At 53.2% G+C, this 23,898-nt stretch overlaps 1 protein-coding gene across 4 annotated transcripts in view; it reads right to left on the reverse strand.

The window, feature by feature from the left end:
• PTPRF (protein tyrosine phosphatase receptor type F) overlaps positions 1-23,898 on the reverse strand; it is an 86,494-nt gene that overhangs the window by 38,824 nt on the left and 23,772 nt on the right. For all 4 annotated transcript variants that reach the window (XM_077149959.1, XM_077149958.1, XM_077149957.1 and 1 more), the window contains exons 6-7: positions 12,152-12,340; positions 2,683-2,793 (exon numbers count right to left, since the gene is read on the reverse strand). In XM_077149959.1, the coding sequence (XP_077006074.1) occupies positions 2,683-2,793; positions 12,152-12,340 (300 nt within the window). The remainder of the gene's footprint in view (positions 1-2,682; positions 2,794-12,151; positions 12,341-23,898) is intronic.

Genomic DNA, 23,898 nt, shown 5'->3' on the forward strand with positions numbered 1-23,898 from the left:
AGGGATGCTGCTAAACATCCTACAAGGTATAGGATATCCCACCCCCACCCCCTAATAAGAATTATCTGGTCCAACACATTGACGGTGCTGAGGTTGAGAAACCCTAGGCCACATCAAATCACACCAACCCCCATACTGAGGCCCAGGCCCTCATCAAGTTAGAGCCAGTGGCTGTGTAGAGCCCCATGGGAACCTCCCATTGGCCTGGAGGGTAAGAGAAGAATGCTATAGAAGGAAGTCTTGAAGTTGCTGGGAGACAGCTGGGAGGACAGGCCAGCAGGTAGGCCAGGCAGGTGTCCTGGGGTTTCTCTGTGGGCTGTCTGTCCACAAGCAGGGTTCAGGACACAGAGCCATCAGCCAATTTTGGTCAACAGAGGAGATGTGGTTTGGTGGTCTGGCCAGAGCTGGGAATGCTGGGCCATCAGCATGGCTGGGGGCAGAAGGCAGGGGCTTTGCCACATCTCAGATAAGGAGGGGCTGGGACATCAGAGGCAAGGGTTCCAGGGCTTTTCAGGTGTCTCGAAGTCCCATCAGTAGGGCCTGTCCTGGAGCTATACGGGTTTGCTCTTGGCAAAGGAGGGCAGACGCAGGTTCAGATAGGGCCTGGATATGAGACAGGTCATGGAGACAGAGGCTTAGGACTAGTCCAAGGACATCAGGCTCCACAGGAGTCCATGTGTGTGTATGTCTGTGAATGGGGGTGGTGGCAGTGGCTCAGGTTGGGTGCTTCAGAGTCCCTGACAAGTGGGGCTGGAACTAAAGGAATCCTCACATTCTTTGCCAAAAAGGCTTGTGGGAACAGAGCCAAGAAGGTGTATTCCAGAAGACCTGGTGGTGTAAGGGAAAGGCCATAGCAGGAGCCAGCCAGGGTCCTGCCTGAGCACACCCTTTTTTGGAGATCCTTTAGGAAGCTGGAGGGAGGTCCTCCTTGGTCTGTGCCTGAGCTGCCGCTACAGCACCTCCGCTCAGCTCAGCTCCAAAGAGTCCCACAGCCCCACCTCTAGGGCTGAGGCCAGCATGACAATGACTTGGAAGAACACCGCCCAGCCAAGATGACAATGCAGGGGTCTCTGTACCTTGGGTTTGGGCCACCTTCTGCCTCGACATCACTGCCTGCAGTTCCCCAGTAAATGAGGTGAAGTCTTTGCTGCTACAGCTCCACTTACAGTACTTATAAGTAGAGCTGCTACAGTTCTACTTATCTTGGTCATTTAGGTGGCTCTCAGGATCCTGGCTTCCCTACCCTGATGCTATTCTTTAGGACAATCCTTGGGTCAGCTCAGCAGAGCCTTGATGAGCAGGAGTCTAGCCAACAAGGGGGTGGTGGAGACTTCCCATCCTATGCCACCAACTCTGATGAGGTATTGTCAATTATCTCTGAAGCACAATTTGCCTACTACAAACAGATCAACTGGTCACCAAATGGGTTAGAAGCCTCTCATGGCCTCACTGGAACCAATATGTATACCTAGCATATAGTAGCTCACCAGTAAATATATGTTGATTGATTGCTGAGTTCCCTCTGCTCTGAATGAGCAAGTCTGACACCATGGCCCTACAGAGTGGGACAGGTCACTACCATCACGCTGATCCCATGCTCAGCCCTAGACAGACAGGTGGACAGACAGATGAACTTCTTGTAGAGGTTGCACCAAGCACTTAGTGTGATGAAATAAATCATCGCTGCAAGGAAGCCATATCCACTTTCCTTTACAAATCCCCTGAGTGGAGACAGTTTAACTTTTAATGACACCCATCTGTGCAGGACGGCTAAGTAAGGGAATGGGGGTGGGTGAAGGAAGGGGCTGAGCTCACTCAGCCTCCCTGAACCTCTCCTGGGCATAGAGTACACCAGAGCCAGCACATTCTCAGGAAAGGGCAAGGTGGCCAGCTTCAGTTGCCCTTTGGCTCTAAAAATGGCATAGAATGGAGCCCCCCAAACAGTCCTTAAGCCCTCCTGGCTGGCTACCTGAATTTGCGAAATGCACTCAATTCACCCAGTCCCAGTCAGGAACATCTGGAATGCAGAGGTGCTCACCCAAGACCATGCGCAGTGTAAAGGCTCACAGCTGCCGCAGCCTGCCCCCTTACACAAGAGTCCTGCCTGGTGACAGAGCACCGCTGGCTCCTCGAGGAAGGACCCAGGCAGGCCTGGCCAGAGACTGCTTGATTTGGTATATTCCTAAGGCCTGACTGCCCCAAAGCCCAGGGCCAGTGTGATTCGGGGGCCTACCCTGGTGAAGATGGCAGGAAAGACTCAAGGAAGGCCAGGGTAGATGTGCACATTTACATATACGCATGCATGTCTGCACGCACATATGCACGCACACACACACACACACACACACACATTCACTGAGAAGGCTGCTTGGAAGGCTGCAGGTACCCATGGGGCTCTGAGACCACGTGGAAGGACCTACAAGAGATACAAATGCTCCCAAGAGTGGCTGCTTCCCGGGGGGCCTGCAGAGAAGGAAAGCAAAGTAGTGGCAGATGCTGGAGACTGCCCAATGGGAGCTGCTGCTTCTGCTGCTGCCACTGCTGCAGAAAGAGGTGGCAAGGAGGAGATACTCGGTCCATGGCAGGCCCTTGCCTGTCTGCATCCAGGGCTCCAAGTAGCGTGACTAATGGATGCAGCTGGGCTCCACGGTGACAGGGGCTAGGCCCTGCCCGAGTCCTTACCTCGCACATACAGATTCGCGGGGGCCGAGTAGCGTGTGCCTGCCGAGTTGGTCGCCACACACTCGTACTTGCCTTGGTCCGACTCCTCGCTGCTTTCAATCTGTAAGGCACCTGAGGGGATACAAAGGCAGAGGTCAGATGTGAACTTCTGTTGAGTGTGACCTGGAACAAAGGAAGGGGTCTCAACAACATTTGTGGCTTGTATTGATCAGGGGATGCAGCACATCCAAGCCATATGCTAGTTCCAGTGCTGCTTCGGGGATACTCTCCCTGATGAGTTCAAGGCCTCCTGGCTGGAACCAAGGGTACAGCCCACCCAGCCCCTTAAGCCAGGCTGCCAGAGGCTTGGCTCCACCTCCACGGAGTGTCCACCACGCTCCAGCCAGACCTGAAGCTTGGTTGCCAATGAACCCTGTTAGTGCTCCAGGTCCCAACCACCCAGCCAGGCGATGTGGAACCTGGCTCAGGAGCAGCCTAGAGACCTGCCAGCTTTGGATTTGCCAGCATGAGATGCCCTCATCGGGTAAGAGCCTAAGGATCTGCCACCCACCAGACCCCACAGGAAGAAAGGGGCTTGCCCTGGAGGCTAATGCCCGGCAGCCTCTGCTCACAGCACCCCCCTCTCTCCTTCCCCACTCCCACTCCACCAGTCCCACCCATTCTGGCTTCTCTTCTCAGCCTAGCCCTGCTAAAGTGCTTCGACCCACCACGACTACTACATAATTCAGGAGGCTAATGGAGGCTGTAGCTCCCACTCAGGCCAGCATCCTGAGGGGCTGCTCTGGCCGCAGACGGACAGACAGGAGCCAGGAAAGGGTGGGGGCAGCTGAAAAGGACCCCCACAGAAGATGGAGGAAACCTGGGCCTGGGGCCAGACCTAGCAGGTCTGGGGGGAGGTGGAAGGAGTGTATCTGGAATGGTTCGACTTGGCTTCCCCCAGCCCCAGCAATAAACATTTGAATAAACTGCTTGTAAGAGCACATTGGGCAAAGCTGTCTGTGACAGTAACACCCCCAAGGCACAGGCAATGCTCTCCTCCCCGGAACCATACGACAGACAATTACACCCACACAGGACAGTTAATCTGACAGTTCGTAACCCCCACAGGACACAGTCTGACAGAAAACCACCTCCTGCAAAGCACAACTGAAGTGACCCTAACATCTCCCACTCCTCCTAGGGCCCAGACTGACTGACGACCACACCCACACAGGACAGACAGAACCTGCCAGACCTCACCTGACTGGACTGAACAGGAATCACAGGAAGAGGTCCAAGGGAGGGCCACTTTGAGTCCCAGCCCCAGCCCCTCCACTGCTGACATCCCTCTCCCACCATCCAGACCCAGGAGGGGGCTGTGAACACCCAGGGAGCTGGGGGCTAGACAGGGAGAAGAGGGGATGCCCAGGTTCAGCGCTTCCGCAGGACAAAGGGTTGACCTTCTTCTGAGGTCCTAGGCCCACCAGTGCCTGGTACCCTGGGGTTAGGTCTACAGAGGCCCAGAGACCTAGGTCCAGGCCTCAGCCACCGCCCCCGCCTCCCGCAGGGAGACTATTGGGAGCATCAGGGCCCAATGAACATGCCGAAATACCCTTTCCTGTGAGAACAGCCCTGATGGGCACTCAATAGGTCATGTTTATGGGATGGATGGACACTGTTACAGAAATGTTCATTCAAGCAGGTAGGGGTCAGACCCCTGGCTAGGGGGCAAGGATTGAAGGGTGGAGGTGAGGGCACTAAGGTCAGTTCAGTTGGAAGGTGAGGGGAAACCTGGTGTCCTGTGCCACAGGCTGTGAGCCACCGTGGTAGCTGGGTGGAATCTTTGTCTATGGGAAGAGGAGGCATGAACTGAGAGCTTAGGACTGGTCAGGGGACCCAACATAGACCCTTTGTCCATTTTCACATGGAAACCCAAAAACCTGGAATCAAAACCAAGACCCAGTAGGAGGGACAACAGAGTTAGAGTAGGCCGAGTGAGTGAACCAGGGGATCCAGATGGAGAAAAACAGAAGTGAGTCCTATCCTAGCCCAAATTTCTGTCCTACGACCACTATGGCCCTGCCCTCTGAGGGCCCTGCACTCTGAACTGCTCAAAGACACTTAGAGAGGTGGGGAGAAAATGACATGAGTAAAAACAGAGGTAACCATCCATACTCTGCACCAGACACTGCACAAATCCTCATTCTCTCCTCTAATTTTCACAGCCCTATAGGGTGTGTGCTCCTGGCCCCAATTTAAAGAGGAGGGAACAGACTTTTTGAGAGATGAATCGATTTTCTGAAGGCCACACAGATGGTTAAGGCACTCTTGAACCCAGATCCTCATGAGCCCAGTCTATGCTCTTAGTCTCTAGGCTGCAGGGCTCCCAGTGCACTGAAGCAGCACAGGCTGAGCACAGCTTGGCAGGAACCCTGAGCTGACAGGTCAGGTGGTCTAGTCACACATAACCCTATTTCCAGACCATCATTCAGGTACTTATTATACTCAAGTCTGAACTGAGTGTCCCTCCTGCTCTCTGCTAGGCTAAATGGATTTAAGGGACGGTCCTCATTCTACTACAGGGTTGGCTATTAAAGAGGGAGTCAAGTAATAATTGAGATCCTTGGGAAAAAGGAGGCTCTCAAGAGCTTGGCAAGGCTGGGCTGTGCTTCCCCATTTCATAGGAAGAGTCGCCATCTCTGGCCAGCCTTGGGGACCAGAGCTCAGTTTCACTATGAGACCCAATAGGTTCCCATCTGTGGGGTTGGCCTAGAAGGCCTGGGCAGTGGGGGTGCCACCTCCACGGTGGGGCTCAACAGAGTAATTCCACAATTCAGACTTATAATGGATGAGTCCACAGGAGGGAATGACTGAGAGTGGATGTGTGTGGTGGCCGGTGGTGCTAGGTGGGGCCGGAGCTGGAAATGAGGAGGCTGGAGAGGTCAGGATGGGCATGGGGGAGGTGACGGACGGGACAGGATGGAGTGGTGGTGACGGCAGTGGCGTGGCGTGGCGAAATGCACGGACAGCATTCTTACCTCTGATTGGTGAACCACCTGGCGAGGTAATTTGAATGCAAATAAGATCAGAGAGAAGCATTAGTACAAAACGAAGGAGTGCCACACGAAGCCAAATCAGATCAAATAAAACACGAGAAAGGGCCTTAACTACACAGAGGATTTGAGGCCTAGATTAGGCCAGTGCAGGTGATGTGTAAGCAAGCACCAGGCTGAGCCAGGCTGAGTGCTGGTGAAGCTGTGTCCCCCAGGTCACTGGCCCTATTCTGAGGAGGGGGAAAAGGAGATGAGGCAGGGCTGGGGGTAAAGGAAACCAGAAAGGTTAGTCAGGGCTCCCACAGACCCCACTGGCAGGGGCCAATGGAGGAGGGAAGGCGGGGGGAAAAAAAAGCCAGCAAGGGCCACCCAAATTCCACAGGTAGGTAAGATTTCAAAACAAGGAACTTACCAAAATGAATGAGGACATTTAAGTTGACAGAAGAATGGGTTAAAGGGAGGGCTTGCCAAAGGCCACCACCAGACCAGGTCTCCGGCAAACAAATAAACCAGCCCTGGTGGGACTCAGGGTAAATTCATATTCCAGGGGCAGACTCCTCGCAAAGCCCACTCAGCTCTGCCTACTGAACACAATCTGACTGGTGAGAGCCAGAGGCCAGAGCCCACCCTTCTTGCCTTTTCAGTGACTCATAACCCTGGGAATCAGCAGTCAAGAAAACCAGACCGTCGCCCTCCAAATCCTGGCCCAGGGCTAATGAGAGGTTGAACAGGGCCCCTTTCCAATAGGTACCTCCTCTGAGGTTGTGCTCAGGCCCTCTATCTAACCACCGCCTCACCCAGCGGGGTGTATGGGCCCAGGTCCAGCACCATCCCTCTGGCCTCCTTCTCTGCCCCTGCCCTTCTGGTGGGTGAGAAGACTTCAAAGGGGGCAAACAACGACCACCATCTCAATAAACTTGACAGTCCTCTGCCTGCAAGGAATTATCCATCTCCATGTACAAGTGAGGAAACAGAGGCTGAGAGACATTAAGTGACTCTCAGCCCAAGGGCACACAGCTTGCCAAGTGACAAGACAGGATTTGACCAGGTCTGTCTGGCTTTACAACCCGGGGCCTTCCCACCGTACTAGGCTGTCTTCTGCAGAAGCCAAAGCTAGGGAGAAAGCAAAGGCAGAGGCTAGGACCCAGAGTGTGGGTGGTTTGGGGGGGGTACACAGAGATTGGGAAGAACCAATGCAGTGCTTCTCTAAGATTGGTCAAAGGAAACTAGGGGTACCTTCAGGGAGTTCTCAAGGTCAGAACTACTTTTACAATAACACTAGGAGATTACTCTCTTTTTGTACTCTCATTCTCTCACAAGTATACGATAGAGTTTTCTAGAGACTATGTGATGTATGATATCACAACAGACTGCACACAGAACCAAATATGAAAATCCAGCTGTCTTCTACTAAACCCCAAATTAAAGAGATCTGCAAAAGTATAAAAAAATGCCATTCTTCCTACTACCTTTTTTTTGGTTTTAGAAAATATAGTTATTTTTCATTAAAAAATATTATTCATGTTAACATGCAATGGGTTTTAAAAATTATTCTAAAACAAATTAATAGATATGTAAAATCTTTTTGGTCTTAATAGCCAGTATGGTAAATACTGATAGATACAACCCACACAAACAAAAGCTCTTTAAGGGCCTCCAATTTTTACAACTGTAAAGAGGTCCTGAGACCAAAAAGATGATCTCCTATAGTTTAGGCCAGGCCTGGGGAGGGGATCCCATGTAAACAGACCAGGCCTGGGATCCCTCGCTTCTGGCCTCAGCTCTTCCAAAACTGAACCTTTTGCATGACAAGTCTCTGGACCTCTCAGAACAATCACTTCCCCACCCAAATGAAAGAATAGTTTGCCTTTTCCATTTCACCACTCAAATGGGTGTGGGCAGCTGAAGGGGACATCAGAGTCACATCCCTGCGCTGTGATCATTCCCCTGGGAGTGGCCAGGCAGGGCCCTAGTTGACATCAGAGCAGAGGGTCTTCCAATCAGGTCTGGGGCCAGCCAGCAGAGTGGGCACCTCGGGCCTTCAGGCCCACCTGGTGTCTGTACTTCTCTCTGGGTCCCCTCTGTGGGGCCAGTGGACCTCCTCTGTGGCCTGATGCTGGCATCTCTTCTTCCACATTCTTGGCTCAGGACTATTATTAAAGTATGTGGAAGGAGACAGCTCTCTGGGTGAGTACGTCGACATTGTGAGTTGGACCATCCTCCACATGACGGGAATGTTGGCTCACTCCCAGGATACTGGGATGAGGGGACAAAAGGACCATGGCACATCTCATCTCCTCAAGGCTTTGTCTAGGTGTGGCAGAGCTTGAAGGCCAACAGCTCCTCTCAGGACCCAGCAGCAACTCTGAAACCCATCTGAAGGTCAGCCCCTGCTTGCTGCTCTTGCAACCCAATTTTCATTCTCTCCAAGCTTGTCCCCATATTTCTTGGGCCCATGCTGGGTCTTGAGTTCATATTCACCAAGAGGTTCCTGTCGGGGCAGTGTGTCCATCCAGTAAGGAAATGGCCTGTTAAGCTACCCTCCTGTCCAGCTCCTGCTCCAGCGGCTAAGCCCTGGTTAGAAGTGCTGAAAGGCTCAGGTCAGAGAATGTCTGGGGAGTGCTGGGTACTAGTCAGTGAATATTGGAGGTCTGGAGAGGATGGGACTGTGACACTCCATAGGCCCACAGGGGTCCATCCACTCCTCAGGTCCCCTGGTTCAGAACATGTGAGGCTGAAAGACCCATGGTGATCACATCACAAAGAAGCTCCAAGGCCTTGGATCTCCAGTGTGACCCCAGGTCACACTTAACTCAGCTGCAAACCAGGCATAATAATCACAGCTTGTCCTACTTCACAGGGCTGCAGGAGAATCAGCCGCAGTGAAAAGCAGGAAAGGACTTTGTAAACTGTCAGTGAGGCGTACATATCATGAAAGTCCCTGCAAACAGCCTGAGAGCCTGATTCCACTCCTGAAGGGCTTCCCTGTAAGATGCACATGGAATAGCGCAGCACCCTTCTAAACAGTACTAAATGTTGATAGCAAGTAGCAAGTACTGGGGTCAAGGGTCAGGGGCCAGGGTCAGGCAGTGATGAGGGACAGAGTCCTGTTGATTATTGCAGAGAAGACTAAGGCTCCTCGGATGCCATCTGGCTCCATCCCAGGAGCTGGACCCTGGGCCCAGGACACAGCTTCCAGGTGTTAGGAAAGGTCAAACAAGGAAGGAGGTTATGTTGGGACCTGGGAAGCAGGGGGAGCAGTCCACATTAGTCTGCAGGGACAGGTCCCACAAAAGGGAGTGGTCATGTTCATGAAATCACTCCCTCAATAAGGACAAGAAACATGTGTCCTATCGCTGGGCTTGTGCTGGGTACTGAGGGAGGACCACACAGACAAGTGACAGAACCAGGCCTTCCCTGCAAGGACTGCCCAGCCTAAACGGAGCAGAGTGGAGCCAGTTAGCGGTGACCAGACAGGAAAGCAGGGAGGCTCCAGCTGAGTCCTCAGGAAGAAGGTTGTTTAGGGAGGTTGCCCAAGGGCTGGGAAGGGTGGAAGCTTTCCAAGTGGAGGAACAAGAATTTGAATAGAGGGATAAGATGATGCGGTCATGTGGCTCAGCAAGCATCAGGGAGCAGCAGGAGATAAACAGCTCCATTCAGAGCCCCTACTATATGCCAGGCATTAAACTACAGCTTTTACTGCCATTGTCTCTCTTAATCCTTACTATAACTCCTCTTTATGGATGAGAAATCTGAAGCTCAGATAAGTTAAATAACTTGACTGAGGCCTTGGAGCTAGTGAGTGGTGCAGCCAGGAATCAATGAGATAAAGCTGGAGATGGGAGCAGGTTGAGATAAAGAAGGGTTCTATGTGCCTTGTTAGGGGTGTGCACTTGACCACATAGGCGACAAGACACTCTGAGTGAGTCAGAGCATGGGAAAGACACAAGCAGATTTAGCTCTGACAGCTGCTGAGTGGATTCAAAGGGAGTATGGAAGCAGGGAGAGTTGTTTGGTGGAGGCTCTGGAGCTGAGGCAGTGAGAGGAAAGGACCAATTTGAGAGACGTGTGGGTGATAAATGCAGAAGTCTTGGTTCCTTGAGGAATATGGGGGAGAGGGAGAAGGAGTCAGAGCATCTCCCAGGATTCAAGTGGGGGAGGCTGAGGGTCAGTGCTGCCACTCAGCAGAAGAAGGGTACAGCTACCTGGGAAGGAGGTCATCAAGCAGGTAGACAAATTTTGAGGTCTAGAGCTCAGGTAGGATGTTTGGGTTGGTGTTTTAGTTTGTAAGCTGCTGGAATGCAATATACCAGAAATGGAATGGCTTTTAAGAAGGGAATTTATTAAGCTGCATGTTCTAAGCCTACAAAAATGTCCAAACTAAGACATCCAGAGAAAGATACCTTGGTTCAAGAAAGGTCGATGGGTCAGGAACACCTCTGTCAGCTGGGAAGACACGTGGCTGGCAGCTGCTGGGGTCTTTGGCTCCTTGTTCCAAACTTCTTCCCTGGGGGCATTTTCTTTCTTCATCTCCAAAGGTCTGGCTGTGTGGGCTCTGTTGGCTCTGAGCCTTTTCCAAAATGATTCCCTTTTATGGGGTTCCAGTAAGCAACCCCATGTTGAAGGGGTGGAGATACATCTCCATGGACACAATCATACTGAATGAGGATTTAAAAACTTGGCTCTTTTGGGGTACACAACAGACTCAAACCGACACAGCTAGATGGGACATAACTGGGAGTTGCTGGCATGGGGATGGTAACTGAAGCCATTAAGAGTGGGTAAACTCTCTAGGGCAAGACTGTGGGGTAAAGGGTTGATGGGGTGGGGCAGGCCAGGGTTCACAGCCTCCCCAGCTGGAGGAGCAAACCAAAGGAGAGGATGCTGCAGGGGAGACAAAGAAGGGGCCATCAGAGATGGAAGAGAAAAGCCCAGGAAAAAGAAGGCGGGAGAGGTGAGGGAGATATCTAGGGGAGTGCTAGGCAGGAATTGGCCTACAGGGCGATGAATGGGTGGCTCAGGGCCTGGCACGTAGCAAGCACTGCATAAATAAATACTTGATGAATGAATGCTCAAGACAGCGTGCCTTCCCAGAATTACCTTGGATGGTCAATGCCATTCTTGGGCAGGGTCTGGGCCTGTGGGGGAGGGCCTGCCTGTTTAGGGAGGTTGCCCAAAGGACCCATGAGGAAATGCAGAGGAGCCAGCCCAACTGTGCCAGGCACTGGGCAGCACTGGGCAGTGGCACAAATACTGCCAGACCGTTTCCTGCCTTGATTACAGCTGCTTTAATTAACTGTGCTACAGCTGCCTCCATCTTGTTGAGTTTTAATTAAATTGAGCTAACACTTTGTGGGCTGTCTCAGGCGGCCATGGCTAGGGCCGAAATCCTGCTCCTGCTGAGAGGCTCATCTTTCCCTCTTCCCCCGAGCACCACAGGGACAATTAGCTGGCAGGAGTTGGTAAGGAGGGGCTGGCACCAGGGGGTACCTCTGAAGCCAGCAGGGCTGAGAAAGGGGCATCGCCATCTCTGCCCTTGCAGTGTTGACATCAGAGCTGACAGGCAGCAGGGGCTCTGGCCAGCACCAGCCGTTCCGCCCAAGGCCCACTACCCACAACTAGGAGGAGGGCTTCTGGGGCAAGGTCATTGGTCCAGCCCAAGCTGGCGGCAGATGCAGAATGCAGCCAAGCTGATTCCAAGCCTCCTTTCCCGCCTGCACTACTCCCACACAAACGGAATCAATTTTCCTGGCAGGAGCCTCGTAGGCAGATCGATGAATGGGGCGACACCTCCCGCCTGGTCACGACAGCATCCTTGCTCCCAGGGCTCCAAGCAGGCTCGACTAAGACATCCACGAGGAGTCAGGTGGCTCTGGTGGCCGAGAAAGGGGACCTCAGTCGCCCTTCTTGGCAGCAAGTCTCTCTGGCTCCAGGCCCCTGAGGTCCAGCCTTTTGAAGTCTGGTAAATCAGGCCATATTTGGCCTCTTTTCCCAGCTAAGCCCTGATGTCCACAGAAGTGAAGACAAGTATCAGCCAGGACCCCTTTCAGGCCAGGCTACAAGGGAAGGTGGAAGATGAACAGAGCACTTTTGCAGAGCCTAATGCTATAGGCTGATCACATCACACAGGAAGCAGGACTGGCCCTGAGTTTGTAGTCTGACAATCCTAGGAAGTTAAAGGTGCAGCCAACGACTAGCCCTTGCTGCCAAACTCTCTTCCCCAAGCCACAGCAGCAGACGGTGTGTGGGCCTATGGCAGGATCTGGCCCCCTGGCCTCCCCTGCTGGTTGTTCTTCTCAGCCGGAAGGGTAAGCTCCAGGCTGGGGCCTCCTGTGGTTCCCAGGCACCCAGGCCCAAGAGGTTAGGCTGTGTTGGGTTCTGGCCAGACACCTTTCCTGAAGTCTGTGCTGCCCTTTGATCCCCTGCCTGCTGCTCACCTGAACGCAGCTGCTTGATACGACCGTTGCTGGTGGCTGGGTCAACAGGGAGGAAGTCCTTGAACCAAGAGATCTCAGGGTCTGGGTTCCCTCCTGCTGCACACAGCATGGTGGCTGTGCGTGCCTTCTCCACCACCTTCAGCTGTGGCCCCATGTCGATGGAGGGGAACCCGGAGGGCAGCTGCTCCTCTGCAGACAAAGAACAGATGTGAATGTTAAAGCTGGCCCCACCTGCCTGTCAGGACCATTTTGTGGGCAACTACCCAACTGCCAGGCTTGCCGAGACCTTCAAAACTCTTCCCTCCCCCATCCCTGACTTCTAAGCCTGATGCCTGCCCAGATATAAAGAATAAGAGTCACAAGTTCCACTGCCCCTTGGTCTGTCCTTCCACAAGGCCTGGGGGTTATAGCAGGTCCCTGCCCTGCCCTGTCGGGGAGTTTCCAGATCTAAGAAGCAATGCCTCAGACTGACAGCATCAGCACTTATCTCTGGGCCCCGAGAGGGAGGAGGATCAATGCTATGCTGGCCACGGCAGAAACTGCTGCGTGGATGCCAGGGTGCGGGGAGTCCACAGATCATGAGGCATCAACAGCCAAAACTCGGCTTGAAAGCCCCCATGCGGTCCAGCCCCACTCCCCTGTTCCTGCCATTGCCTGCACTCAGCCTTCAGCTCTACCCCATGACAGAGCCCCGGATCACAGCCCAGGTTTTAGCCCCGACTCTGGGTTCTCCCTTTCCTACCAGTGACCACCCCCTCCACACCAGGTCCTGACCTTGACATTCTGCCCTCCCTCAGTGCTGACCCTGGGGGTCAAGTCAGGCCTGGAACCACGTCTAAGCATATGGAGGCTAAGGTAATGAAAAACTCTTATGAGGACACCAAAAAACTCTATGAGGGGAGGCAAAACTCCTCCCTGGCCACCTTCTCCCAGAATGCCAGGGGTTGTGATTCATAGAGAGGTGGGAATGGACATCAGCAGCACAACCTCTTTCCCACTGTATATGGACCACCCTGAGGAGTGGGGGAAACAAAGCTGCCCACTTCCTATCCCTAGGAAGCACGGGGTAAAGGGGTTGGGACTAGCACAGACTGAAGTGGGACACCTGTCTCCTACCACTAAATAGCTTATCCTTTCCATGTCTCCATTTTGATATGTACGATGGGTGTAAATTTATAGTAAAGACTATATCTGGTGGTGTCCGTGAAAAGTGTCAGAGAGTGTCTGACACAGAATCCACGCTCAAAAAACTGGTAAGGGCTGAGCATTGGGGCGGAGACTAGGGCCTGGGGCTGCCCTTTCCCACCCTGCTCCCTCTCCCCACCTCCAGGAGGACATCTCACCTCCGGGACCAAACCACACAGTGTTTTGTGAGAGTGAGATCTCAGTAGAGCCTCTCCACCAGAGTGGATGCTGGGCACACCCAACATGGGAAGAATATTTTGTCCTTTGTCAGTCACCCAGAGGGGGAGCTGGGATCCACGGTGGGGATGCCAGGAAGCTAGCACTACTCCTCACCGCTCTTCTGCAGGCCCAGTACAAGATGAGTATACGGGACCATTTGCTGAGGTTAGACTCCAAGGCCAGGGAAATGGTACAGGGCATCCTCAGAAGGGAAAAAAGTAAAGGCTGGCAGAGCTGGCCCTCCCTGGAGACTTTCAGAGACCCAGGGGGAATCCTCAGGGAGGAGGTAGAAGAAAAAGCTGGAGGAGCCCCAACAGCAGGGCCGAGACACCTCTCTCTGCTGCTAGAACCCAGGGAGAACTCTGCCAAGGTTCCAGTTGCCAGGGGCATCCCAAAGAGATTGCGGCCCCATCAGAAGAGGGGTCTGGGGGCTGGGGAGCAGCTGGACTCCCAGCAAAGCCTCACCTCCCTGGCCTCTCCAAGTAGCTGGTGGCATATTTCCCCATCTGCAGCTCTATAAACTCTGGGTGTAAAACCCAGCACCTTTTTGGCTGTAAATATGATCCCACGGTACCCCAACTATTAGCTCCAATTTTTAAAAAAGGAAAATATTAAATAGTGGCAAGAAAAGGAAGGTTGAAAATGAAGCAAAAAAATTTGAGGATGTACCAAGCAGGGGGAACAGCTTTCTTTGGTCTGTCAATCGCTTTCACAAGAAGGCCTAATTAGGGCCTTCATAGGGCGTTCCTCCTTCCCTCCCTGAACCCCTCATCCCCCCAAAGCTAGGAAACACTTGGGGCTGCCAGAGCCATCCTGGCCCACCAGGGTACCCGTCTTGCTCTTCCTATGCCTCAATCCCACCTGTTCAGTCCCCCTGAGCAACAGTGAGAGTCAGCCAGGGCCTACCAGAAGTAGGCACGATGGCCACAAGGTCTCTGCCATGTGAACTGCAGAAAGGCCCAGGAGTCAAGTAACCCCCACCTCTCTCCACAAGGAATCAATCAAGGAGAAAGGAAATAATACAAACGTCTGTAGTCCCGTGTCCCAGGAATCTACTCTGAATTCCGAACACGGGGAAGGTCTTTGGGATTTATGCCAAATTAAGGACAATTAATTTTCCTCCCTCAATTATCGCGCCCTCAATGGCTCCGTCCTTGGCTCGAATCATCCCTCAGGCACTGCTGCCAGGGCCTAAAACCGGCATGTGTGAAAAGCTGTCCATAAAACAGCAGGACCCGAAAGCCAGTCCCTTGTGCCAACTAGGCTTCTAGGCAGAACTCAGAAGGCTGCCGTTCTGCCACCGCAGGGAAGGGAAGTGTGTCTCACAGGAGGACTCCAGCCCCTCAGGACTGACCCACTGCTGTCTCTTCCTTCTATCCCACCCGGGAATGGGCCTCCAGCTCATTCAAACATAGCCAAGGACAGCAGCCGTTCACTGATGCCTGCCGTGTGTCTGGCTGAGCTGAAAACTGGATATGCTGATGTAAACTGGACTCATCCACCAGACTGGCACACATATCCCTTTTATGCTCCTCTGTTCCCCCCCTTTTCCCTTCAAAAAAGTATTCCCAGGAGCTGGGTGCCCTGTGACCTGAACCACTCAGGCTAAGGACCCAAGACAAATTCCTTAGGCTGGTGTCACGTGATCACTCCAAACCCATCAACAACTGGGAAAACTGAGGTCCAGATATGAGAGATAATTGGCAATATTTTTGGATTATTTATGACAGTTCAGGCACTGGGATAAAATACTTCATAAAACGATTTACTCTTTACCAGGAGGTATACGAACAATTGGAAGCTTAGAGAGATCTAGAAACCTGTCCAAGGTCACACAGCTAGATCCGAGGTGAGAGTGGGATGACACCACTGATGAAACCCCAGACCCAATATGAATCACCCATGCCTGACCTGGCCCCCAAAGGGCTCTGGGAGGGCTCAGGCAGGGCCAGGTGGGCGGAGGTGAGGGCTGTCTCTGGCTGGCTGCGTCAAACATCCTGGGTGCGCCTTCACTCAGCCGCTCCACCAACTCCACACTGGCTTCAGCGGACTAATCGGCTCTATCATGGACCCCCTGCACACACACCACGACGTCTTCATTTATTGCAAAATGAATCCCAATGTGCCCACACGTGGACACCCCCGGACAGGCACCCACGTTCCAACACCGAAGGTATGGGTCACGTTAAGTCCCATCAAAACAAGTCCTGCGGGCGTAGGGGCTGCAGGAGAGGGAGGGGAAGAAGAGCCCCTCCCTCCTCCAGGCCACCCGGTAACCATGGCAACGCAGAGAGGCTGGCGCGGTGGCTGAGCGCTGCATGTATCCGCGGGAGCCCGCAGACCAAGAAGGTCCCACCCCTCCCGCCCGGGCCTGGGTGGAGCCGCCACGGCCCCTTCCAGGACCCTGCTCCCCAGCTCTGGGGGAACCTTCCCTCTTAGGCTTTCTCAGGGCTCTACCGATGTTCAGTGGTGGCCCCTCGATGCACCCAACACAGTGCCGGGAACTCCCTACATCTGCCTCCGCAGCCAGGGATCCGCAGTGTCGTTCCCTGAGGGCCCGGGGTTCCTTCATGCCCTGCTGATTCTCCAGATAGAAAGTGAAGTCCATATAAGGGTACTGGGGAACCCCGGTTTCCACATCTGTTTGTGGATTCTGTCCATGTACAGACACAGCCTGCATGCCGGTTTGCCAGCACATATCTGTGTGTACCTGTGGTGGGTGCATGTGCGTGAATGGCTCCTGCGTGGAACTGTACTAGTCTTTAGACACTGCAGCAGGAGCTTCCTCCCCTCCCCCGGAGAAAGCTTGCTGCCCCCCACACTGGACAGAGAAAAATGACAAGGGTATGGGCCAGGGAGGGGTAAAGGAGCGCTCAGAAGGCGGAGTGGGGTGGGGTGGGAGCTTGGCCAAGGATCCACAGCAGTGGTGAAGGTGGATCAGTCTGACTCTATTGCTTCCCTGCTACCTTAGTGGCTTCCTAGAGGAAGAGGAAGATTCAAGAGTAGGAAGAACTGACGTGTGGGAGGCAGGAAGAGCTTTATGGTGGGGGGGGAGGGGGCTGGGGCAGGGGGAATAGTCAGAGCCAAAGCTGGGAGGAATTAGAAGACAGAGGGGAGAAAAGTCTGGCTGGAGCTGGTGCATGTGCTGGGGTCCTGATGGATGAGGCTACAGTGGGGGTAGAAGGGACAGGGGATCAGCTCAGACCAAGGAAATGACTGGGGGAGGGAGGTTGCTGAGGCCCCCTACAAAGCACACACAGGTCTCTTTGTCCAGCTGAGCCTGGGATGCCTGAGGCGGAGTCTGGGCCAGAGGGAGGAGGCTGCACCAGAGGAGCAGACAGATGGAGACGCCTTGCAGGGTCTCTGGGTGGGCAGCACCGTCTGTCAGCACGACCTCTTCACCCATGTTTATACCCAGCTTCATGGCGTCTCTATGCACATACAGGCACACACCCACCCACTGCAAAACGAATCACACAAGCACAGGCTCCTTGGGGTGGTACCATCTGTAAGGCAGACCACTTCCCATGTGTGAGTATCCGGCCTGGTTTTATCCTCTGAACACAAAACACCTAGAAACATGCACAGCCCCTGGCTGTGACACATGGAGAAAGAGACAGGTGCAAAAATAGAAACCTACATGTGCCTGGGGAGGGGCACCTGCAGTGACAAGCACCTGTGGAGACAGACGCATGCAGGCAGATCCAGGGGTATGTGCACACTGAGATATGAAAAAGCACATGTGCAGACATGTAGAGCCAGAGACACACACGTGTTGAGACACATGCACCTGGACACGCAAGCAGAGACAGAGGCACAGGTAAACGTAAAGCTGTGTAGAGACACATGAAGGAACCTCATGGGTGGCAGGACTGCCCACTCCCCAGCCCTTGTGTTTCCAAGAAAGGCAAGGCTAGCTCAGGCCCTGTCCCTGGGGTAGCCTCCATCCTCAGGGTCAGCACCAAATACCCACTGGCAGGTCAGAAGGCTTCCCCAGGCCTGCAAGCTCCCACACTTGCCCCAAGAACTCAACCCCGCCCCTGGGCTTCCACGCAGTAAGGGGGGCCTGGGGAGCCTTGGGCCCGTCTCCCTTCACAGCTTTCAGTCTCGATTTTCAGCTGTTTTTCTAAGAGAAAACTCCCACCTCTTCCAGCACTCAGATTTCATCAAACTTGGCATCTTAAAAGCCTGTTTTGTTTTTGAATCTGAGCTGTTTGGGGCCTGTCGGCAGTAAGAGCTGAGAGCGAGAGCCCAGAGCAGCTGTGGTCTCCCCCTCTTGCTATGCTCCCCACCTACGGCTTCCCTGGCACCCCACACTGTCCTACTCACCCTGGTTGGTGAGGCCTCCTTGCCACATCCACCCACGCACCAGGGCCAACCCCTGGGGTATACTCTACCCATGTTTTGGCTTCTGGGGCCAAACTGGACCCTCCTCCTGGGGTTCCCCCAACTCCAGGGAGATTCTTTTGATCCATTAACCCCCTGGAGGTGAGCCTGGCTTTCAGTCACTCCAGACCACTGACAGCCTCCCACTCACTCCTTTGGCTCCCTGCAGCCCACCCGGCTGCCAGCCCCATAGCTTCTCAACAGTGCACTCTCCAAGGTCAATAATGATTCCATGGAGCTAACTCCAAAGAACACTTCTCAGCACTAGGCTGGCCTAGCCCTTGGCAGCACCCCTCCCTCCTGACCTCTGGCCTCTCCCTAAAGATTCTTTTTCTCTGGGCCCCCATGACCACCCACTGTCGGGTTTCCCTCCTACCTTCCAGGCATTTCCTCACCAACTTCTCTTTCCAACATCAAGAAATGCTTTCTGGGGCTCCATCCTGGCCCCTCTTTCTCTGCTTTTGGCTCTGGCTCCCAGAGATTTCATTTCTCAACCTTCAGAATACCCTGATGTCCCTCCAGAGAGTCAGGTGATTCTGTGTGAGGCATCCTCAACACCTCCCCTGGATGCCTGAACTCAGTTGACTCAACAAATTTCTAACAGAGCATACCAACTTTTCCCCACAGACCTGGCCTTCCTACTATATGTACATCTTAGAAAATGGTACCATCTGCCTGGCGCAGGAGCCAGTAGCCCAGAATCTCCTGCCTCCCCCATCTCACAAGTAGCCAGTAGTCCACTGCTCTTTCCCAACAGCCTATAATCCATCTCCTTTACTCTTCTATCCACAGACAGGGTTGGAACCACTGCCACCCCTCGCTTGGACTGCAACAACCTCCTCATTGGTCTTGTGTGCCAGCTCCCCCTCCCCCAACTCTGCAACCACAGGGACCTTTTTGAAACATAAATCTGACATTCCCTGATTAAAAGCCTTCCAATGCTCCTGAATGCCCCGAGGATAAAACTCATGTTCTTTAGCCTGACCGTCAGGGAGTAGGGGCACCTTATGAAGGACAGAGACTATGCACACGTGGGAGGCATTTTTAAAAGCTCCAACTTGGTCAATGGATGAGAGCACTGGTTGCCCAAGCCACTGGCAACAGTGGGCAAGAGGCTGGGACTAGAAGTGGGTGGGGTGGGGGGGAGGAGAGAATGCCAGGTCATGCACACAGTAGGGCTTTGTAAGTACCTGAGAATCCAGGGGTAGGAGGCCAGGCTGGGCACAAGGGAGGTGTCTGGTATCTCGGACTAACTGTTCGCGCCTCAGGAGGGCCGTCTGTTTGGGCCCTTGAAGGTGGATCAGAAAAAACGGAGGAATGCTAGATGCCAAGATACCCAGGGTCTGACCATCAAGGCCCTCCTAGCAGTACCCACCTACCTGACATCTCTCCCGATGCCAGCCCTGGGGCCCAGAACCCTCCAGGAAGTGGTTGCAGAACGTCATGCCTGCCTGGTCCTGAGTGTTCTTGTGGTCCCAGGGGGTGGAGGGGTGGGTCACACAGAGACCACAGTCACTGGACCAGATGTATGTGGGTCATGACTCAGATGCCAGGGAAAGGTAGAGCTGGCCTGGGTTCTAGGCCCTGGAATCCTTTGTATATCTTCTGTAGTGCAAAACTGGGAAGTGACAGGCTCAGCTCCTGTGAAACCTGCCTGTTACCCAGATACATATGCAGGCAATGAGAAGGCGTCACATCGTGTCACTTGGAAAGCCATCTTCTGCTTATAGTAGCTCTTAAACCAAACTCTCCTCACCCCAAAGTCAGGCCTAGGCCCAGGCAGAGCCAAGTCATTCCACCTTGAGGTGGCCAAGAGCAGAGATGAGAGGTGGAGCAGGGAGAGCTGACTCCCCAGAAAAACACCCACCTACTCTGTAAACATAAGCTCCTGAGCTGGCTCTGCTCCAAGTCCAGCCCAGAATGCCTCAGGACAGAATCAGACTCTGCTCATCAGGCCTCATGTCCCAAAGGCACTGGGGTGAGTGGTCTTAAGAGGACCTTTATCATCCCACAAGTCTCCAAGCCAGGAGGGGCAAAGCCACTGAGAACCCAAGGGCATAGGCCCAGCAGTGACTGCCCTCCCTGGCCCCCACCAGCATCTCACAGGCTGAAAGCCCCTCCCAGAGCCTGTCACAAGATATGCAGAACCAGGTATTCCTTGTGGACACCTGGATTCCTGGGTCATGTGGCATGGGTGGTGGGGTCCTGGTCAGTTAGTGGACATTGAGACCAGGCAGGAATAGGTCAAAGGGACTCTGGGTTTGGTGGGGAAGGGGAAGGAGAGGGCTGTAAGATCTGATGCTGGATCCCTACTTGGTTCACCCTCGCTCCTAGCCTGGCTGCAAGGGTACTGCTAGAAGGCCACTGCCAGGATTATCTGGGAATAGCTCAGCCCAACTACTCGTTGTTCCACCTCCATCTCTGTCCAGCAGTCCCTATGACCAGCAGTTCCAAGCAGGGATCCTGTGGGGTCCCAGAGGCAATGAGCCAGACTTGGCATATCTGATCTCCCACCAGTGTCAGACTGACACCACATTTTAAGCACAGACTACCTGGTGCACCCACCCCCTGGCTGCACACACAGTCCACAAGGTACGTACCACCTGCTGTACATTACTGCACCATACATACACATACACATTCACAAGCACTGCCTACAACCCCCTGCTGCACACACAGCCTGTAAGGCACACACCACCTGCTGAACATACCACCTGCTGTATATGCCATACCACACATCACACATACTGCCTGCTGCATCTACCACACCACATGCTTCACACAAACTGCCTTGCACGCTGCACATACAGAACCCACACCAAATGGAGCACACATTATCTGCTGTATCCACTGAACACAAGGTAAATGCTGCCTCCTGTTACTGGGAGCCAATCCTCTAGTACAAACTCAGGGACAGCCCATCCCTGCTCCCTGACTCTTTTCTCTTCCTCCTTCTTGCCCCTTGAAGAACCTACCCAAATTCTCCAGGACCCTGTCCATGCCTCTGGCTGCCTGGCCTCTTCCTGGGGCTGTTCCGACCTCAGTCCTGCCTGGCCTGGAACCCACCTCTCCAGGGGAATCCACAGCCTCCAGATGGAGCTCCAAGACCCTCACCCCCTACTACCTCCCAGAGGGAAAGGCCGAGAATCAAGGCCTGCCTCCCCTCCCCCATCATTCCCCCTCCCTCAAGAGGGAAAATGTCAGATTCCCTGTCTCAGTGGCGGCGGCGGGCGGGTTGGAGGGGGAGTGATTCAGCCGCCGCCTCAAGAGTGCGGAGCGAGAAGAGCTTTTCCTGCCATTACCCAGCGAGGGAGAGGCTGGCGCGCTAATGGCTTCAATTACCACTCAGACAGGAACGCCGGGTGGCGGGGCCCCGTGCTCGTCAGAGCCTGGCTGGGCTCACTCCATGCCAGCTGTGCCGGGCACCCCCATCACGTACCCAAGCCTAGCTGGAGGAGCGAGGCAGAGGGCTGGGCATCACCTGCCAGCCGAGGACCCACTAGGGCCACAGGGTGCAAAGGTTGAGGTGCAGAAGAAGTGAGCATGTGCTGGCAGAGGCTGCCTGGGTGAGCAAAGTGGCGCCCGGCACGTCACAAGGCAAGGGCACAGGACATGCCGGCCCTGGGTTCCCTTCTGTGAGGGCATCAATCCCTCCCCTGATCCACACAGCTGCGGGGTAACCACTCTGCCACTTTTCCAAAGAGCTCACTCAGTGTGTGGTGAGTGTGAGCACGGGCATACACTCTTGTGTTTTGGGGGGTATGTACAGAGTGTTGACATGGGTAAGGGACTCCAAAGCCAGCTTCCTCCTCTCACCACCCCTCAGACCCTGTTGTGGCTTCCCAGGAACAGGTCTCCCTCCAGCCCCACCCAAGAGTTTCAGTCAAATCATCCTTTCGCCCTGTTCCTCTACCCATCCCTGGCCTTTCTGGCCTTCCTAGGAGGGTGGAGCAGGGCAGGGGTGGTGACCATCTGGGCAGCTTCCCTCTGGCCCTGTCCTCTGGCACCTATAAGGCCTCTGCTCCACTCCATTCTGCCAAGCCCAAAGCCAGTCAAGGTTACACAGGCAACACTGTAAGTCAGCATTTCGTCTTCTGGGTGCTGTGTCTCAGGAGTGAGAGGAATTCATTCAGGCCCACGGTTCCACCCTCATCCTGGGAACCTGGGTAAGGCAGGGACCCGCCCTCATACTCTCCCACACCCTAGAAGCACAGAAATACCCCCAGACACTTGCCAGAGACGCCTTCATCCAAGAAGGACCCTCCACTGAGATACCCACTGCAAGTCTGAATCACCCTCACCCCAGGTCCCCGAAAGACCATCGTCACCCTCCTCAATCCTTTAAAGGATAAAGCTTCCTAGGGCAGTGGTGGGAGGAGGAGAGTGCCAGGGACAGACCTGGGAGCTAGGAGCTTTGGGGAGGTGTTCTCTTTTAACACTAACAAGGTGACCTCTTTCCCCAATCTGAGAGCCTGAGAGGATTACAGCTCTGGCCCTTCCCAAACGCCAGGGTGGGGCAGATGCCTGCAGGAGGAGGACAGAGCTAAAATACTTGCCTCCAGGTCACAAGTGGGAAAACTGAGGTCAGGAGTGGCAGCGAGGAGCCTGAGGGCACTTGGCAATCAGTGACCTTAGCCCAGGGGCTGACTTCTGGCCTCATTAAGTGCCCCTGTGGGAGTGGATGGTAGGACCTGGACCACCCAGCTAATGCCAGGCAGCAAGGAAGCTAAGTGTTGCCAGCTCACATATCCAGACTTCAGGATGCATGGCTTCCAGTCTGACATCAGCTACCATTCATGCTAGAATCCTACAAAGAGCTTGAACACTTAGCATTTAATCCTTCAAAGCAGCTTGGAAGGGAGGTATACATCCCTGTTTATGGATGGAGCAAATGAGGCTCAAAGGCGGTTACTTGCTGAAGGTCAGATGGTGAGTGAGCGGTGGAACCAGGCTCTCAACCACTGTCCCCCACGGCCGCCCCCTCTGTGCTGGAGGGTCCAGCAAAGGGCTACAGAACCCACTGTCACATGCATGAGATACAGAAGCAAGAGTTAGTGAATTGATGTGTGTGTGAACACATAAAGTCATAGTGTAAAATTGGCCAATGTGAAAAGATGTTCAACTGTTCTTTTAATCAAAGAAATGCAAATTAAATTGAGATGCCATTTTGTGACTACTAATTTGGCAAAGATTTTTTTTTAATGATAATTCCCACTGCTGGTGAGGATGTGCCGAAAAGTGGTCCCCTCTGCCCTGCTAGCAGGAATGTAAACTCAAACTGTGTTTTGGAAATAACGAAAGGCTTAAAAATACATGCCCTTTGACCCAGCAATTCCACTTCTATGAATTTAAAAGAAGGAAATAATTGGAAGATGAATACATTTATGTTCAAGGATATGTACAGCACCTTATTTATAAAAGAAAAAACTGGGAATTATATGTATGCCAACAATGAGGAAACAGCTAAATAAATTGGGATACTTCCACATGAGAGTTTAATCACAGCCATTAAAAACAAAGATGTAAAAGAATATTTAATGGCATGACGATGTCCACTATAAGCTAAAAAAAAAAAAGAGCAGGTTATAAATCATTGGGCTGATGTAATTCCATTTTTGTTACATATATATGTATATGTAGAACATGGACTATAAGGAAATAACCAAATGTTAATAATAAAGGTAGGATTATGGGCAATTTTTATTCTCCTTGGGGTACTGTCCTATACTTTTCAAAATTTTGATAGCGAACAGGTATCACTATTAGGATTTTTTTAAAAATAAAGAAACAATCAATGCTATTTTTTTTTTTTAAATAAGCACACATATATTCAGACTTATGAATCCATCATGGCTGGGGTCTGATCATGTGTCCCTCACTTCCTATGTCCCCAAAGTGTTCACTTCTCAGCTTGGTCCTATGTGATCTATCCTCCACCCTCTGCAGGCTCATGCGGA

This window comes from Tamandua tetradactyla, chromosome 2 (genome assembly GCF_023851605.1).
Source record: "Tamandua tetradactyla isolate mTamTet1 chromosome 2, mTamTet1.pri, whole genome shotgun sequence".
NCBI classification, from domain to species: domain Eukaryota; kingdom Metazoa; phylum Chordata; class Mammalia; order Pilosa; family Myrmecophagidae; genus Tamandua; species Tamandua tetradactyla.